The sequence below is a fragment of the Cupressus sempervirens genome, chromosome 5 (genome assembly GCF_028749045.1).
Source record: "Cupressus sempervirens isolate cs-2001-9-10 chromosome 5, ASM2874904v1, whole genome shotgun sequence".
Lineage (NCBI taxonomy): Eukaryota > Viridiplantae > Streptophyta > Pinopsida > Cupressales > Cupressaceae > Cupressus > Cupressus sempervirens.
The window spans coordinates 87,372,389-87,393,361 of NC_143122.1; the positions used below are offsets into that span (position 1 = coordinate 87,372,389).

Below are 20,973 nucleotides of genomic sequence, written 5' to 3' on the forward strand. Positions count from 1 at the left end.
TTGACTCAAAAACCCTATTCTAAGGCCTCTTGGTCCCATTGAGCCACTTCATTTATAAACACACCAAAGTGCTAATGGACCTTACATACATGAGCCTTTATTACAAAACATGGGCCACCTAGTAAAGTATGGACCAAACCTTAATTCCAACACCCTAACTACTTGAATTCTCCCTGTCATGGAGTGGCAAGGTGTCCTACATCATAGGTACTTGTTCTCTTGCCTCATAGATACTTTTTCCCCTACCTCATTGGTTAGGTGTCCTACACCACAACCGCTTCATGGAAACAAATCCCACACTATCTAGTCCAATATCAGACATCATGTTTTGGACAATGTACCAGCTATTGGCCACATGGTGTTTTGAAGTACCAACTATTGCATCATGGTGTTGTGCAACTGCCATTGCTTCTTCCAAAGAATAGGTGTTAGGTTGTCTCTTATTTGTACCCACTAGAAACTCTAACTGCTTTGCTGCCTACAGAGATTACTTTACAAATATATTCACAAAATGAAGGTATATTGTCTAGAATGAATGATTTTCCAAAAATGTGATCTTATTAATAAGATAAATGTAAAGCAAATCCTGAATTAAATCCTTAATGGAATGCGAGGAAAAAACATTTTTGCTAGTCAATTTCTTCAATTTGATTATATCCATAAGTATGCTTTAATTCATTTAGTGTCTGCTTTAATTGTCACGATGTTTCAGTTGATAGACTAGTAGAGAGCAGTACTGCTGAAGTTGATCCATTTCTTGGAGTAGTTCGTGTGATTAGTACTGGTTCATATGAAGGGACATTATTGCTGAATAAGAAAACTATGTTTCCATTAAAAGAACGAAAGCTTCCAGGTGCTTTAAAATTGTTTTTATTCAAAGTGTAAATTTAATTTATTTTTATATTACTCATTTTGGACTGATAAATCCTTTATGTTTTTCTAGGTAATAATGTTTTCTTTGAACATCTTTTTCATATGACATAGAGACTATTCGGACCCACCATATGTAAAAGGTACATAGTTTCATATCATTGCTACATAATTTTTCTTTTCTTCCATTTACTGTAATATATTAAAGCTATTGATCTAACAATCTATTTGTTTTTAAAAAGGTGTAATTTACAAACCGTGGAATTAAAAAATTAGCTCATTGCATCTTTTGACGAGAAATTTGGAAAAGACATGTTTGACAATGGCCTACTTCTCAAAAGAGCAGCAAAGCATATAAAGACTGTAAGGGATCAATATAGAAGGGCTCTTAAGGATAACCCAAAGTGTGACCGTCCAGCTATGATTCCACCAATGGAGTGGAATGAAATAGTAGAAGATGCAAAGGAGAAAAGGCTATGTGAAGATAGAGATAATGAAGCAGCACAGGGCAAAAAGAGGTATGTCATGATAGTATTAAGTACATTCTAATCATGCACTATTTATTCATATTTGTAAATATATAATCTAAGATGTTTGAAATTGTTCATAGATTGCAGGACACATCCGTGGCTACAAAAGCGAGACTAGACAAGTTTGGCCAACACAAACTTGGCTCTAGTGGCTATATGAATCTCCAGTCTCGAGTTGTAAGTAGGAGCAATGATATGAAATAATTTTTTTTAATATAATGTTGTAAACAATTTTGTTTAGTGAAACCATACATACAAAATTGATGATATTAAGAAAAAAATATAGGGCACAAAATTCAATGTGGAGGTCACAAATGAAGATAGAAAACTTGCCTTGAAAGAAGGCTATAAAGTCGTGGCTGCACGCCTACGTGAAGAATCTGTAAGCCTTGCCCAAGAATCCAGTTCACCAAATGATATCTCACAGGTAAATTGGTTAGATGAAAAGTAAATGAAATTGAATAGTTGATCCTTTTCTTTTTTAGTATTAGTTTTGAACGTAAATTGACTACATAACAATGTGCATAACATTTTATTGCAGCCTTCATATCCTACCACAGAACCTGCTCGTGACGAAGGCCATAATGTGCATTATAGTGGTGGAGGTATTAATTTGCTATTGGAAATTAATTATGCAATCAAAAATATGAAATGTTCTCCTTCCATTTATTGTCCAAGCATGGTCTTATCCAAACATATATTCTATGCTCATTGTGCAGATCTTTTAGAAAATGTATTATTTAAAGACTACAACCTCTTCAAACTTTTCTCCAAGTGAGGGTTCCATGCTAATAAAAATATAATAAAAGACCACTTATTAGCATCCTCAAGAATATGCATCTCAAATGACATGAGAGACTTGACTTCCCAGTCTTTAAGATGTGTGTATCTTTATACTTTATAGTTGTCGAGAGTCTTTTTGAATATACACCATCTAAGTTCAAATATTGGTCATAGTTGAAAAAGGATAACAGACTATAATCACTATGAAGCAAATGGTAACAAAAATATAACATGATTTCAGGAAAACTATTATCTCTCCTTACTGTCTACTATTTTTCTGATTTGGGTTAATTAATATTTGAAAGAAGCAATGATCATACTCAGGATTATGTGTTGTTTTAGCAAAGTATGCTCCCAAGTTTACAGTACAGATGTGAACAAAATGACATAGTTGGTTTGGTTGCAAGACTTTGTTGAATTTACCCTAAGAGCACCTTCACAGAGGAAGATTGTTTGAATTATTTTAGGTAGGAAGATTCTTCTACAATCTAAGCTAAATGAAGATCTTCTGTTAGTAGTTTTCAATTAGAAAATTTGGGTTTTGATGATGAACAAGTTCATTAAGTGTAACTTTTTTGATTGCAAGAGTTATGGTCCTGTACATTATATGAGAATACCCTACCAGGAGAAGGCCAAAAATATTTTGATTGATTGTGGTTGTAGATTAAATAGTTTTAAACTCTACAAAGAATTGAGACATATCCTGTTTCATTCACTTGGCAAAAATGTCAATTTGGTTAACTTTGGAATATATGATCATATGCCTTAATACATTTTACTCATAGTCATTGACTTCCACAATGCAACCCAAATATTATTTTACTGCATATCAAACACAAAGTATTGATATTAGTTTGTGAGCCATTACCACCAAGTCTTCATATTGGTGAGGCTATTTTAATGTATGATTTGAAAAAGCACATATCTTTAAAAATAATCATGGACGAAATCATAAGAAGCTCTGCTAATGATAAATATTTTAAATCCATAACTATAGTTTTCATCACTGGAAGGTGTCTCTGTGTTGCTGCTCAATTCCATTGCAGTGTACATGAGATTTTGTTTGTTTGAGCTGAGACTTTTCTCTTGGCTATTTGTTGTTTATTAAATCATAGTAGTTTGCATTTCTTGTATTATGTATTTAGGGTATTCTTGAGCAATGACAACCAGGTTTATAGATTGGCAAGGCAATTTATTATATGATTTGGAACATTCACATAGTTTTGTTCTTATTTCTCTAACATCACTACTTTAAAGATTATCTTTGGTTGCTGAAACATATTCATTATTTTAAAATAGGGATCTTTAAGCTTTTGATCAGTAGTTGATTATGATTTTCAACTCTATACTTTGATAAATCATTTGTTCTAACAAATCTCATAGAGTAAATATTGTGATATTGCTATCATGATTTAACTGTGTAGTATTTGAGTCAAATTTATTGACTCATATTTCATGTGCAGTGCTCAAAATGAATCCATCTCTCATGATAATATTTTTTTGAATATTTCAGAGCATGTTGAACATCATGTCAAAGGAGTGGAACATGTTCCAAGTGTTCAACATGTTGACGTGGCGGTGGATCAAAATGTTAATGTACATGATGTGGCATTGTCAGGTAAGAAAAATGCATGTTATGTTGTACTAGTACTTAATTATAGACTGGTAACAGTTAAAAAAAGAAAAAGAGTATGCCAATTTATCCCATTCATTTGTTCTTGGAACAGAGCCCCCTTTAGTGCAGCAGCCTCCTACTCCTCCAAAGAGAAGGAGCCATCGTAATTTGACATTACACGTACCAGAAGAGGAGGAGAATGATGCAAATATGGATGCTCCTATGAGTGCTTTTCTTAAGAGAGCTCATAAAAACAAAAAGAAGAAATGATGTTTTAAAAATCTTCTTTGATAAACCTTGTTGGATAATGAAAGAAATTTGTTTTAAGTAATTATGTATGAATGATGCGTAATACTAATTTTTATCTTATGTTAATGAATATTGTTATGTCTTAATTAAGTCTTGATTAGTATTGTGTATTAATGAATTTTATATCATATTAATGAATGTTATGTGATTGTATTGATTGAATGTTAGAGTTCATAAATGGATGAATGAATCAATGAAGTATGTAATTAGATGATAATGGGTACTTTAGATTGATGTTAGGGGGAGGGGGATGAGGCTAGATGAGCTTCCACCTTCATGCAGTTGGCCTTGTTAAGTAGAGAATATTATAGTATTCTTGAAACCAAGTGAAGCTCAAACTAACATAAAATGGACACTTCGCTTGTGGTAGGTCTAAAATGATCCACAACTACTACTACCCGTAACATGAATTTGTGAAATACATTCTGATATCACCAATTTCAAAACTCTATTCGAAGCATAGGAGTGGCCTATAGTATTAGCATGAATTTTGAGTAATGCCTCAGTCTAGATTGCCTCAGAAGTGGCTAGAAGAAGCCTGCATGAGTCTGAGACTATGAACTCTCATCACCTTGGCCAAGAAGAACTTGCCAACTCTCTACTATTATGGCAAACTACAGAGTGGTGTGGCTGGTTTGCAACCAACCAATAAGTTCACAATTAAAGGAATGAGCCTTCCTTCACCAAGGATTGCCAAGCAATGATCTCAAGTGTACCAATTTGATCAATGCTCCAATCCTTATTGAGAATCTTGTCCCAATCAATCTCTAGATGAAACAGGGACACAAACTGACTAGTCAAATGGTGAATAACATCTAAACGTCTAAAACTTTCATCCTTATATCTTCCAAGGTCACTCCAGTGAATCCTAACCAGTTCCATTACTTCTTGTTGAGAAATCCCAACATTGACACCCAATCGAGATTGATCCCCAAGACCAATGCATCACATGAAGAAACTACATTCCCAAGCACCATAACAAGTGCAATGCACTCTTAGTCTATGATGTAGAGGTGGTGTGTGGTATCCATCTTCTTCATATGAGATAGAAAATCCATTCATTTAGCAACAACTCTTTACTCCAATGTCCCCTCAAGGACTTACCTTCCAAGCTACCCCAAGTGCACTTAGAGTTTCCCAAACACCATAACTTCTTCCAAGGCTTCAACCTTCATTCTTCCTTTGTGAATCATCTCCTCATGGCCTTTCCACCTATTCCATCCATCCATTCATTTTGGACAACTAATCTCTTACCCAACATTCATATCTAACCTTAAAGCTAGTAGCCCTCACCAGTCACTAATTTGGATTTCTCTCCAATAGTTCCCAAACAACTAGGGAAACTAAAACCTGATTAAGATACCCTTTTGGGATCTATACATCCTCCCTAAGTTTCAATATCAACTCTTTTGGACCATACCCAAGATCCGATACCCCTAGCCTATCCACACTAGGCCTAATTCTCCAATTTTACATAGCAACCCACAACTCCACTCAACCCTATGATTCCAAAGGGTAAAAAAGTCCTTCTAAGGGTTGAGAAACAATATATTTTCAAGATTTTAAGGTTCTACCCTTTACACAACACATTTGCCACCAAACCCTTGGTTTTGGGGTCACTAATCTAGGGCCTGTTCAACAAGACCTCTAACCATATCACCAAAACAAAATAATTGCATAAACACTTCATAACTGATCCCCCCATATGCATTTGATCACCAAACATCTTCAATCCCAAAGTAAATTACTTTTAATATGACTAGTGTCTATTCAGGGCCTGTTCTCAGTCAGCAACCAACTATCATTGTAGTTCTTCAAGAGTATTCCTTCAATTGGAAATGCATTAGTTGCAATGGCTGAAGAACTAGGACTTGAAATGGCCATTCATTCTTTGGAGCATCTCCTGCAGTATGGAGAGCAGAATATTAGAAGAGCAGTCTCATTGGCTCTAGGCCTATTGTCAATATCAAATCCAAAAGTAATGTTCATTGTTTTGTCCTTCCATTTGCTTAAATACTCAATTCTTGGCCCCTTAATTTTCTTGATTATTTATGTGATAGAAGTTTATTGCTAAAATCTGACATGTAAACATCTATATTAGGTCAATGTGATGGATACTTTTAGTAGGCTTAGTCATGATACCGATTCAGAAGTTGCTATGGTGAGTGGTATTCGTTATAATATTTCTTTGTAATCTTTCCAATTTCCACCAGATAGGTTTTTCTTATGAATTTGCTTAAAATTTGACAATCTAAATAATAATGTGTATTTATAGGCTACAAAACTAGCTCTAGGATTAATTGGTGCTAGAACAAATAATGATCAATGAGCTAGCATGCTACGAAATCTATCAAGCTATTATTACAAAGATCCTAGCCTTCTATTCTGTGTATGCTATCTTTCCAATTATTAATGTTGATGCTAGAATTTTATTTTCTAAGTTTAACAATGTCTAACAAATCTTAATTCAGGAAATCTGACATAAATAGATATATTGCAAGTCCACATTGCTCAAGGTTTGGTTCATTTAGGAAAAGGGTTGTTAACACTGAGTCCATATCATTCAGACCACTTTTTGTTGTCATAGTAAGTACCTACATATTGCATTCCTGAAGCAAGATTTTAAAATTGCAAACTTCTGAACCCATCTGCTTGTATTCAATTTGCTTCACTCTTTACACTTGTTTTATATTGATTTGGATATGTTGGGACTTTAGCAGCTTGTTATCTATATAATTGGCCTACTCGGTTCTTTGCACTCTTTTTCTATTTATTTGTTTCGTGTCTTGCTAATCAACAACCTAAATTGATTTGCAGCTCTATAGTAGCTGGTATTATAACTTTGCTTCATGCGTGTTTGGACATGAAGTCGAGTATCTTGGGAAAATATCATTATGTTCTTTATTTTCTTGTATTGGCCATGCAGGTTTGTATCATGTATTGGATGCATGTATCATGTATTGGATGCATGTATCATGTATTGGATGCATGTTTTTTATAATTTTAACTTGACATATAAAAAAATTCTTAAAATAGAATTGTCTTATACTTGCATTGACACAATATTGGCAATGAAATCATTGATTAACCTACATTGATTAACATATAAAATTATCTAAGTTAGATGAAGTTTTTACAATGAAATCATAAGCATATTGGCTATATTCTTTACACCGGTGCTGAAGCGTTGTGGTCTATGTGATAAGACCTAATGAAATCCATGAATAACATTAACAATAATAGCGGGCTTGCATTCTCCCTCTCACTCCATTTAGGGGGTAGGGATCCTCTTTCAAGTATAACTCATCACAGCTACGGACAAGGTGGAGGGGGGCAATTCTATACTACTATGTCCTTGAGGTCTGATGGTTCTCTCTCTATCATGGAGGTTCTCAACAAGTCCCAAACTGAAGGTAAAGAAATGGTAGCCAACAAGTCCATAACCAAAACCTATGGGTTATCTTCATGAATATCTAAGGCTCTTGAAAAAGCTAGTAGGAATGAATAGTTCTTTTAAACATGAACTTGGATTAGTTTTAGGTTATAGAGTGATGATTTGGAGTTGGTTTTGTAAATATTATGTATTGCCAAAACCATATTTTTTTCCTTTCTTTTGGTTTTGTAGATTGGAATGATTTGAAGCCCCTAGACTGCAACCAACAAGCCTTCAGTCGACAAACATGGTGGACGAGAGGCTTCAAGAGTACAGGCTACACAATATGATGTAGAGGCAGTGCTTTAGAAGCACCAAACAAGTTTAACCACCTTGGAGGTATCAAGAAAAATCAAGTTGCTACTCCAAATTTCCTTAACACCACAGGGTTATTCAGTGTTTGGCTCACATCAAAAGGGACTATATTGTTGTTTACCACTGTCCAATAGATTTCACAACCCAATACTCCACATTAGGCTGAACCCCAACTTCTTCTCCCTTGCACCAAGCAAGACTCCCTCCACACTCAACTTAAAACAAAGTGGTTTCAACCCCCTCAAACCTTCTAACAACAACAGGGGCCTAGAAAACATCTAACACAAGCAAACTATACCAAACAGTGATCAGATTTATGAGCAGCTTGACTGTTGTCAGCACCCAAATAAGAATGCAGCATTTAGGCTTGTTTCACAAAGTAGCAAAAGTGGGATTTTGAGACTTCACAACTTCCAAACACCAGAGATGGTTTAAGACACATTCATAATGATCCAAACAAGGAATACCACTAATTAGAATCTTTGTAGCCAGCAAATAATGAACATTGATACCACAGACCTAGTAGGCAATTAGGTCTCTCAACATTGCTTTTCACCAACCACTTAATTTTTTTACAAAGGACATGGCAATCTAAGACCAGTTTCAAATACCCTTTTCAAAGTGCTAAAAGACTCCAAAGTTTGGAACCTTGACTCCACTCAAGCATGCATTAACCCAACCGTGCACTCAGGCCTAATTAGCAAGTTTAGGCTTGGTCTACAAGGAAAATGGCCATGATATGGGTTGATTGATCAAACTCCCAACTTTAGAGTGCGCTTCTAGTCCAAATAAAAGTTCTTTGTCTTCACACCAAGTCCCAACTTCCCTCTTTCACACTGATTCATCAGATTGCATCAAAATGTAGACACCTAAAAATCCTTTAGAAAATAATATTTTTATTTTCTAAAAAAAAGTCCCTGATGACATCATCATTTATTAATTATTTAATTATTTAATTTATTTATTTATTTTTATGCCATTAAATCCCTTTATCTTAATTAAAAATATTTAATTAAGGAATCCCTCCCAAAAATGTTTAAATCTTATTTAAACATGATTTCCTTATTTATTAATTATTTAATTAATAAATTGACCAAAAAACCCAAAATAAATAAAAAATTTATTTTTTGCCCAAAACTTGGCCAATTTCCTTAAGACCACTAACCTCTTCCAAAATCTTCTAATCCTTCTTTAATTTTGATTAAAGGCTAATCCCATCATTTCCTACCCCTAATCCCAACTCAAAATATTTAATTAAGATTAAATATTAATCCTCATGTTTATTAAAAAAGTTTTAATAAATATCTCCTCAACCCAAACCCTTGAAATAAATAAAAATTTATTTATTTCCTAAAAATCTAATTCATGCTCATCCTAAGAAGTTCTAGACTCTTCTAGAAAGTCTTCATCCTCATCCTAGGAAGTTCTATACTATTCTAGAAAGTCTTTATCCTCATCCAAAGTCTAGACTTTTCTAGAAGATGTCTTTAAACCTAATCCTAATCCCTCCTAACCTTGTCACATTCTCTAAACATGGGTTAAGACTTACTAACCCAAGCCAAAGTTAACAAATATCTCCTCCTTCACCCACGCTCATTAAATGCCATCCACTTGCCTATCCCTAAGCTAATCCTAAACCATCCTAATCCATCCTCTAATCATTTTCAAAAGCATAAGCAAGCTTAAAACCTTCCTAATCAAGCCCAAGTCGAAATTCCTCTCATCTCCCTCAAAATATCCCAACCATAAAACTTTATGAAGCCCACTAGGCCATAAATGACTCTTCCAAAGCCCTTTTATTGCTCTTACAAGCCATTATGAGGGTCTTTATGAAGATTTTATCCCATTGAGCCTCCTTTGTTGACTCATCCTTCCCCTTTCCTCCATCCTCTCACCCTATGACATGTGTCACTCCTTGATTGGCTGTAAGGAAGCACAATCCATGTGCTCTCCTCTCATGCAATCTGAGCCTTCCATAAGCTTTTTCCCATCCTTGCATCCTAGCCCTTGATCCCTCAAACCCTTTGCCTATTTAAGAAATCCTCTCCCAAGCCATTTTAACACAATCCATGAAGTAAAGTCATAATGCCATTTTAAGAAGCCATTTTACATCAAACCATACACTCACACCCAAATTCCAACTCCATTTGAAGCCCTTTTTGAAGCATAAGCTTGAGCATACATCCTATCTATTTAGACAAAGCCACTCAACAAGAGAGCTTCTCATTGAGAGAGACCATTAATGGCTCATATTCTCAATTAAGAGCTCATCTTAGTCTATCTTGAAGTTTATGAATTTTGTTTAGTTTGTAGAAGCTTTATTTAAAGTTGGTTTCTATTAGCATACTAACATTGCTCATATACATTTTGGCACGCCCGGTGGGACCCCGCATGGGTCATCTTCATTAGCTTTTTTAGTCAAGTTTTGTATATCATTTGCTAATTTTGGCTAATTTTGCTTATTTTTGTGATTGGTAGGACTGTATAAATTGGTTTTGTAGGTCGACATGAGCATGAAGAAGACAAAGGAACTCATAGTGTTTGCAGATTTTTCAAGCTTATAGGTGGACAAAGCACTTGGAATTCTTCTTCCTCTTCTTGTCTATATTCTTCTTATTCCATCTACTTCTTCTTCTTCTTCTTGTGGGAGATCTTGGCCATTTTTTTTTAAGGAAGCAAAATCATACACACTTCTTTTTAGTGCTTAAAATGAACCCCCAAATCATACTTAAATCCATTAAAAATTAAAAATTTGCAAAAAAGAAAAAATCTTTTAACAAGTGAAACTAAACCAATCCAATCATTTGCATCCTTGCAACATCAAGGTTTTAGATGCATTCATGCAAAGTTAGGAACACTTCATTTTTGGGAATTTAAAAAGAACTTCAAGTTTCCATTTCAAAAGGTTCAAAATCAACACTAAGTGCACACTAAAATCTAAATCAAACTCAAAGCATCAATCAAAGATAAAATGAACCTCATTTGCAAATATTTCAAAGTTCTTTTAAAAATCTCATGAAAACTAAGAGTCCTAAATGGTTGCCAAAAATTGTCCTAAAAGCTTTGTTATTTGTTCCAAACAAATGTCTTGTTGCAAAATCTTAAATGTTTCTTAGGTTTTTCATGCATCAAAACAATCTAGGAATATCATTTTTGGGCTTAAAATATGCAAACTAGAACACAAAATCTTGAATGAAAACCAAAGTCCAAAGAGTCATTTTCACTTTTGAGTCCAAAACAATCTTGAATGATCTAAGGTTAAAACAAAGCACTTCAAAGTTCTTAAAACAACACACAAAATCTCAATCTTGAATGCTCAAAGGAAAAAACTTGAATGTTTAATCACTTGTCTTTGAATGCATGTTGCTAAAATCACTCTTGAGTGCTATGGATTAAAATCAAGTTTGTTTGTTTTATGAATGCATGATTACAACAACAAATCCAATCTTGAATGCCATAGATCAAATAATCATCTTTTGGGGCATAAAAAGAATCGACATTTTTAAAATCTTTTAAGTTATAAAAATTAATAAAGACGCTTTGAGTAAGTTTGTAGTTGGACTCACCCTCTTTAATCACCCATAAATTTAACCATTGGTTGCAATCTCAGCACCATCTATGGGGATGGGTCTACCTAAGAGGGTGTTAAGTGGTCCACAAAGATCAAACTCCACTCACTTGGGTCTTTAGTGGTTTTTCTAAGTTATAAAATTCCTTGAATTGCATTAATCTCGCTCACACTTCATTTGGGCATAAAAATTGGACAAATCTTGACGTGGAGGGCCTCTGGGCGCGCGCTTGGCAATCGAGTTTCACACATCTTTGTTTTGGGCTTAAAAAAAACTCACACTCAATCTTGAATGCCTAACAATCAATGAACATTGCATGGTTTGGACACATTTTCAATGACGCTCGCATTTCTTATGTTGACGATCTCTCAACTTTCATTATGCTGACGATGATGAAAAATTGAAATGAACATTGTATGCCATAATCACAAGTGTCTTCAATCATAGCTTACAAAATCTAAATCATCAATTGGAATAAACGCATGTCTTTTAAAGCCCAAGATCATGTATGTGGTCTTGTTTTACACTTTTTAGGAGGCTTGCTTGGGGATTTCATCACCCCTTGGGATGACCTCAACTCCAGCGTTTTGGCAGAGTATAAAAATTGGGAGGTGAATCCAAAGACACCTCTCTTGGAATCAAGATTTTGTCACTCGAGCTAAGCCTCAAGGAACTTTATACCCTTGAGAAGTGAAAGAGGAGAAGTGGGTTATCGCTCCTCTTGATTGTGTGACATCTTTTTGGTTTCATCTACGGATTTGGGCCTCACGTACCTTGTGTATATCGAGAACTCCCTAGCTATAACAAATTTTATTCTTGTAGAAAGCTTCCTAGGATGTTGGTGTGTTTGACGTGCTTGCTCCAAAAAAAATTCTGCTTGTTTGTTCATAGCTTTTGAATGAATGTTTGCCAACTTTGGTCAAAATCTCAAAAAAGCAAAAATATCCCAGCTCAAGGCATACTTAGCGTAGTCACTGCCTCATCAGAAAATCATCCAAGCTCCCCCGCTGCAACCGAATCCATCTAGTTCCTTGCTTTAGAAAAATCCCAAATCCAAAGTCTCTCCAAATCATCCCCCCTAGCTAGCTAGAAACCCAATCCAAAATCACACCCAAGCCTTTAGAGAGTTGTCATTCTACTAGAATTTTCTATCCAATCAATCTGACCAATCCACCAGCCTCACCAAGGTTATCCCTTTGACAGAGCTTTGTCTAGGGTAATCTAGTTTTGTCACTTGTTATCCCTTATCACCTTGAGCTAAAGTTTGGGATCCACAGGTGGTTAATCTTGTGTCATGCCCATAGGATCATTAGTCTATCTTTAAGTTGACACAATCTCCACCAATCCAGCGCATAGGAAAGAAAAACTCTCACTTTTTGACAGCATGCCCTTGAAGTTTTCCATCCACAGGAAAGCCAAAAATCTCCAGCCAATCCTCCTTAGGTCTATCATACAGTTTTGACTCTCCCTAGGAAATCCTTCATTAGCCAATCCAAAATCTGTGCTTAATCCAAATCCAACCATGAGCTTTCGTGTTCATCCATATGCAAGACCCCGTCCCCATCCCACTCATCATCAAAACATGAAATCCCAAACCTATCATGATGTGTTCGGTCATATTGTCCTTGCTCCTGCCACCTCCTATTCCAATGATGATGAAAATCTTGTTGACTATGATGGGTATATTGAAAGCCTTCGAAACATTCCCCCAAGCATCCCACAAAATCCATGCATTCTTCCAAACTATCTAGTCATGCCATCTGATATCCCAGCTTCTTCTCCATCACCCAATCAACCAAGCTTCCAATCTTCCACCCCCATCACACTAGCTATTCCTGTTAATCCACCTCCACCTTCGACACACGAGTCTCCAAGGAATCTCCTAGAGGAAATACAAGAAAAGTTGCCTCCAGCAATCGATAAGCCATGTCATCTAATCCAACCATGTGAAGTAGTCAGTAATGAAGCTTCCCCATCTATAATATCACCTCCATCTCCCATAGCTATCATCCCCATACCATCCATCAAATTGCTTAAAATCCTTCCACTTCTCGCAAGCATCAAAATCCCACCATCTGTCAAAACCCTCCAAATCCTATCCACATCACCTCCAAGCATTTCCCAAATCTCTCATAATGACCCTTATGCATCCATCTTCTACTCACCCATCTCCACTATTGAATCTCCCATCTATCCATCCGCTGCCTTTGAAGAGTCCATCCCTTCACCTCCTATCGCACCATCCACTCCAAACCAATCCTATCAAGATCCTACCCAAAAGCATGTTGGCATCCCCTAAAGCATAAACGAAGATATCATCGTACCATGTCTTCCATCCATAGTGCAGTCACTATCCCCTCCATCTCCAAAACCTCAAGCCATACCTCCTCTACTGCAGGATATCTTTTCATCCCATCAGCTAAATCAAGATCCTATCCTACCATCTCCTCCACTCCATGCTTCCATCTTACCACCTATCCAAGCTATTTCACCATCTATAATATACCCTCTTGATTCACTTAAATTCATCCATAGTGGCCTCCTCTCAGTAGAAGAATTAAGAATAGTATCTCCCTATTGCAGTACATCTGATAAAGCACTTCCACCATTTTCTGCAAGCAAAAAGTATCCTTAGCTAGTTCAAATGCTCAATCGATGGCATTATCAAGGTCAAGGTTTAGGACCACAAGAGCAAGAAATCATAAAGCCTATTATTGCACAAAAGAATCTAAGATTTCATGGTCTTGGATATATTTCCAAAGGCTCACCATCTAAAGGTGTTGGTACACGCCATCCCCAAACCAAGCCTATCTCCAGGCCCACCATGCCATCCTCCCATCATTCCTTCAAGAAATCTTATGTCATCTCCCCTCCAACATCTTTGCAATTGAAAACAACCTACCATATCCCCCATTCATCCACTAAATCCATTTTGGGTCCCTATGTACCAAAATCTACCATCAGCCATCCTCCTATTATCCAGCATAAAAATCCCACTCCTTTCATTCCTATTCAGGATCACCAAAGGCACATCTCTCTACCTATCATCCATCATCCTCCCACTATAAGCTCTTCCATATCCTCTCCATCTCACAAAGCTTCTCCTAACCATCTTCCCAAAGCTTACCACAGCAATGTAAATGCCAACTTCAAAATGCATAAAGCTAAAAATTCACATCCTAGGCAATCATATGTCTATTCTAAAAAACATACTCCAAAAAAGAAAAATCCAATCAAAGAATGCAAAATAATGCAAAAGCCTATGAAAAGAAAATCCAAAACCATGTGGATCCCAAAGAAAAAAGTTGAAACCCAATGCATAATGGCATCCACCATTGCTAATCCTCCATCCAGTGACTCATGTCCCCCATCTCCTAACTCCATCTTGGGTGCATATATCCCCAAGCACGCTTCCAAAAATCCTCCATCACGCCCGCATCTACCATCTATCCCCCATATGCTCTTTTCACACCCGTCCCAACATGTGCCAATGTTGCTCTTGCAAGCATCCCTATCTCATGCTCCTTTCCAACCTTTTCATCCCTCCGTCTCCTACCATCAATCCCATCTAATCCAATCTATTGCATAAATCACACATCCGGTGTACCAACAACTAGCAACAAAATTGAACATTCCAACAGCCAGTGAAAAATCCCAAAAAAAAACCAAAATAGCTGAAGAAAGCCAAAATCATTCCAGCTAAGTCCAAAGTCAAAAAGTCAAAAAAAATAAAGAAAAATAAAGCGTCCATTGGTGAAAAATTGGCAATTCAAGTGCCTTGGACAAGTACCATGATGAAAACTTGGCAAACAAGCATCATGCGTAATCCCGCCATCCCCAGCTTAGCCTATCACCCTCATGCTTTTGGTCATCTCTTGACATCCAACTCCATCTTCCAATCTATCCACCTATCCTCCACCCTCCATCTTCCATCTCACACCATCCACTTATCTCTTACAGCTTCAGCCAACCATCCCAGCTATCATCCATCTCCCTAGCCCCTTCAGCTTTTTCCATCCTAGCTTCAATCCTATCACATCCATCATAAGACCTCCTTCTGCATGTTATCTTCTGATTGGGGGCACTATATTCCTTGGAGATCTTGTCTTGTCCATCCTCCCTTGTCATTGGTATCTAGCTCTAGGCTATCCTCATGCAAATCCAATGTCATCTCTTTATATCCATCATAATCCTAGCTATCTACCATCCTATCCAGCCATCTCATCCTGCTCCTCTAGCTATCCTTGGTCACAAAATCTCTCATCGTCATTGGATGCATCCTGCCAAATCCATATCTTTCGCTATCACCCCACCCTTAGCTTTCGCATCTTGCACAACATCGAACCATCCTGCTATCCTATCATCTTGAGCTTTTGCCTGCTTGTAACTATCTTGGTCAGCTTCAGCTTGTAAATATCTTGGTATGTTAGCTTATACATCCTCTTTAGCTTAGTACCATTGTATCTATCTAGCTTTTGTGTCAGTTCCTCCTTGATCAACATCTTGCACACATTGCACATCTTGGTTAGCTATTCCAATGCATCCTTTAGCTAGATCTCTTGTCACCAAAGTGTTATCCTTCTTAGTTCAGCTTGTTAGATGCATCACTCACCCAGATCCAATAGCTTAGGTGCTCTCTGATAGATCCTTGTAGGATATAGCTTTCTTCATGTCTGATCTTGGTCTATTAGTACCTCGTCCTACCCATCTCGTTGGCAAATGGTTCTCTTTTGGATTTTCACTTTCTTTTGATTTGGAATCTTCCCTTTTGGGTCTTGAAGTATCTTTTCCAAAAAATCTTTTTGTTCCCTCCTCAAGTTTGCCACGATCTTCCATATTATGGTATGCTATGAATGGGGCAGTCTGAGCGTACGGTTTTGATCAAGTCTTTCGTTTGTTTCTTTTTTGCTTGTGGGTTACCCAGTGTCGGTTCCACACTGTTTCCTCCGAGTTTCATGTGTGATGCTGGGGCAATCCTTGTGTGTTTGTTTCGAGTCAGTCTGTCAGTCCTCTCGATGGTTGGTGACACGGCCTTGATGTTCTTGGTAACCTTGGCAATTAACCAACAGTCCTATAGCAAATCTAGTGCTCAACTACATGGTGGTACTTCTCTTTGAAGTCTCCCCCTGCTCAAAAAAGCTTCAATGGTTTTCTTTCATCTCCATTATCCCCCATCCATATCCGGCATCTATCTCTCCTACCCCAGCTTATGCATCAGTATTTCTTTGAATCACTCCTCACCTTTAGCTTTAGGGATCCACAATCCTAGTCTTAGGGATCCACCAATCCAAATCAATCCACCAAGCCTCATCTTTCGAGATCCACAATCCTAGTCCTAGGGATCTCCGAAACCCATCTTCCACCAATCTGACTCTTTGAAATCCTGTTGCATCATCTTTTTAGTCCCCTCATCCATCTCCCCATCCTGAATTCCTTTTATAGCACTCTGCTCCTTCATCCTCTGCAATCCCTGAGATCTTAAGCTTGCTTCCTCTTGTGCCTCTGATTCTCCCTTTATCATTCTCTTGTAGTGAGAGTTTGAGCTAACTAAACCTCTTCTCTTAAGCCAATCTGAGTCTTCTTGCTCATCTCGGATTCTTGTACTTTTCAAGAAGTCGTCGAGCCTCGCTTTCTCTCCCCGTCGCCTTCTTGAGGGGGCATCTTGCAGTCCATTCTCTCCTCTTCTACTCTAGCATTGGGCATCTTATTTTATTATCTTTGATGCCATGCCACTTGTGGCATCACATCAAAGAGGGGCAAAATGTAGACACCTAAAAATCCTTTAGAAAATAATATTTTTATTTTCTAAAAAAAAGTCCCTGATGACATCATCATTTATTAATTATTTAATTATTTAATTTATTTATTTATTTTTATGCCATTAAATCCCTTTATCTTAATTAAAAATATTTAATTAAGGAATCCCTCCCAAAAATGTTTAAATCTTATGTAAACATTATTTCCTTATTTATTAATTATTTAATTAATAAATTGACCAAAAAACCCAAAATAAATAAAAAAATTATTTTTTGCCCAAAACTTGGCCAATTTCCTTAAGACCACTAACCTCTTCCAAAATCTTCTAATCCTTCTTTAATTTTGATTAAAGGCTAATCCCATCATTTCCTACCCCTAATCCCAACTCAAAATATTTAATTAAGATTAAATATTAATCCTCATGTTTATTAAAAAAAATTTAATAAATATCGCCTCAACCCAAACCCTTGAAATAAATAAAACTTTATTTATTTTCTAAAAATCTAATTCATCCTCATCCTAAGAAGTTCTAGACTCTTCTAGAAAGTCTTCATCCTCATCCTAGGAAGTTCTATACTATTCTAGAAAGTCTTTATCCTCATCCAAAGTCTAGACTCTTATAGAATATGTCTTTAAACCTAATCCTAATCCCCTCCTAACCTTGTCACATTCTCTAAACATGGGTTAAGACTTACTAACCCAAGCCAAAGTTAACAAATATCTCCTCTTTCACCCACCCTCATTAAATGTCATCCACTTGCCTATCCCTAAGCTAATCCTAAACCATCCTAATCCATCCTCTAATCATTTGCACAAGCCTGAGCAAGCTTAAAACCTTCCTAGTCAAGCCCAAGTCAAAATTCCTCTCATCTCCCTCAAAACATCCCAACCATAAAACTTTATGAAGCCCACTAGGCCATAAATGACTCTTCCAAAGCCCTTTTATTGCTCTTACAAGCCATTATGAGGGTCTTTATGAAAATTTTATCCCATTGAGCCTCCTTTGTTGACTCATCCTTCCCCTTTCCTCCATCCTCTCACCCTGTGACATGTGTCACTCCCTGATTGGCTGTAAGGAAGAACAATCCATGTGCTCTCCTCTCATGTAATCTGAGCCTTCCATAAGCTTTTTCCCATCCTTGCATCCAAGCCCTTGATCCCTCAAACCCTTTGCCTATTTAAGGAATCCTCTCCCAAGCCATTTTAACACAATCCATGAAGTAAAGTCATAATGCCATTTTAAGAAGCCATTTTACATCAAAACCATACACTCACACCCAAATTCCAACTCCATTTGAAGCCCTTTTTGAAGCATAAGCTTGAGCATACATCCTATCTATTTAGACAAAGCCACTCAACAAGAGAGCTTCTCATTGAGAGAGTCCATTAATGGCTCATATTCTCAATTGAGAGTTCATCTTAGTCTATCTTGAAGTTTATGAATTTTGTTTAGTTTGTAGAAGCTTTATTTAAATTTGGTTTCTATTAGCATACTAACATTGCTCATATACAAAAATAAGGTCTAATACATGGGCATAGTCCTTTTTTTTTTTTTAATAGAAATTTAATACATAGATTTACACCTTTGAATAACATCCTTATGTACAAGTCAATATCTATCATAAAGATTATGTGTCAATAGATCAATGGCTAATACTTCATGCTTATTTATTATGATCCAAATATAACCTTAAACTCCATTTACAAATCCTTTTTACTATCCATAAATCATATTTGTATACTGTTCTCCAAATCTATCCTAGAACTCTATTGATAGGTTGTCCTTCTATCCATAAATTGGAAGTTAACATTCCCTTGCATTTTTACTCTTAGAAATAAGATTGAAATTATATGACTCAAACACATACTCATTGTCAATAAATGTTTCAATGCTAAGACAACTGAAAAGTGCACTAGGATCTCTATTTAATTTTCACAGTATATGTTTCATTTTTCTAAATGGATGTATTGTATCATATTTAATTTTCACTATTTTAAGAAATATTTTAATCCATTCCATGTGGGTGTTGCAGGAAGCATATATCGATTCAGGATGTTCAATGTTGGAATAGCCACTTCTTTAAATTTTAGAATACAAGGTCATCAACTATTTCTTGTGGAAACAGAAGGATCTTATGTGGCACAAACATTCTATGACTCGCTAGATGTCCACGTAGGTCAATCATATTCTATATTGGTGACGGCAGATCAAGATATTTGATCTTCAGTGTCTCAGAGTTGATGAGGAATGCAAATTGCTTCTAATTAATTGAATTAGCTAGAGTAAACTAGACAGCATGGAACTTTGCAGTCTACATAAATAATAAGATGGAAATTGTGGCTAGCAGTACATTCTGAAAGTTGGTGAAGGTGATGCAGCTAGGTGCCTAAGCAGATTTGTGGGTGTGGATGTTCCTCCACCACTGGGTCTGACATGGTATGTTGTGCCATGTAATTTTTCTTTTCTATTTGCAAACATAGATTTAGAGTAAGTTTTTGTAAACACTGATTTTTTTCAGGATTCTCAGAGATATTTTCATGAGTGCATACCATACATTTTTTGATTACGGGAACTTAAGAGTAGGCTTTGTTAAGCAGAAGCTGCCTAACAATGCACATATCTTTTGTCTTCTGTGAACAATTAGTGCAATATTGCGTATAGGCAAACCATGCACGTTAACTCATCATTGTGAACCTCTCTAAATTGTCTTTTATTGCTTTTGATGCCTTCTTGTGTGGACTATTAAGTATCTGGTGTCTTATTATACGCGGTTTGTTCTATGATGTTACTATTGTAATCTAATATATGTATAGCAAACAACAGTGTAAACTATGTTAAGGAAAGTGTCAAGATGTATTAGACTGGATATGCAACATCAAGCAATCAAATGATTTGGACTGGATATGCAAATGGATTGCTTGTGTAGTGGGATTGCCAGGATAATCGTATTCAGGAATTCATGCATTAATCTACTACTATTCAATGTTTGTGTGCTTTAGGAACAAGAATTTGGATTGGATACGCTGATGGGACGGTGCATGTCATGGAACAAGATGCATGTCATGGAACGAGGAGCTTCTTGGTCAAGGTCTTGCTTTGAATGATGAATTGGATCATGTGCTAGGGAAACACGACTCCATTACTAAGTTTTATCTTTCCATTGAAGCTTTTAGTCCAAGGCAAAACTAACAGTATATAACAACTAGATGCTTAATTGAGAGTATACCATTTAAGCAAAACATTTTCAGATTTTGTTCAACAGTTACACACTTTTTTTGGCTTGATAAACCTTAGATGTGAGGATGAAGATGGTCATGTCTGGTCTTGCAAGCTGTAATGGACTATTCTTAAGGTTTTCCAAGCTCCTAAATAGCTATGTTTTAGTGATTTTTCATTCTCAGCACCTGAATCTACTTTGAAAATCTTGGGTGCATCCTTCATTAAGGTGGATTCTGACCACTAAATTCTATTCACAAGTGTTCAGTCCTGCATATGATCAACACCAACAGCATATGATAAAGGTGATGCTTTTAATATGGATGATATAGTAATCAAAGGTGATTGAATCGTAGTTAACTTGTGTTTAAAAAAATGGCAATATTCAAATTGGAAAATCAGGAGCATCGTGGAGGAACATTACATTCAGGCATCCTGTCAAACAGTTCACATGACTTATCTATGCTTCCATTTTGCAAGCATGTCTCCCAAGACAAATGCTACTACTTCATCTACACTATCTAAAAAAATCCTTTATGCTTTGATGGATGCCTATAGATTATCCTAAAGCTCTC

At 36.4% G+C, this 20,973-nt stretch overlaps 1 protein-coding gene across 1 annotated transcript; it reads left to right on the forward strand.

The window, feature by feature from the left end:
* The first annotated feature begins 5,959 nt into the window (after positions 1 to 5,959).
* Positions 5,960 to 19,818, forward strand: LOC149554674 (26S proteasome non-ATPase regulatory subunit 2 homolog B-like). Its single transcript, XM_089828952.1, has 4 exons — positions 5,960 to 6,085; positions 6,209 to 6,268; positions 19,530 to 19,618; positions 19,701 to 19,818. Exons 1-4 carry the CDS (start codon positions 5,960 to 5,962, stop codon positions 19,816 to 19,818), a joined length of 393 nt encoding a protein of 130 aa, XP_089685078.1.
* The last annotated feature ends 1,155 nt before the right edge of the window (positions 19,819 to 20,973 follow it).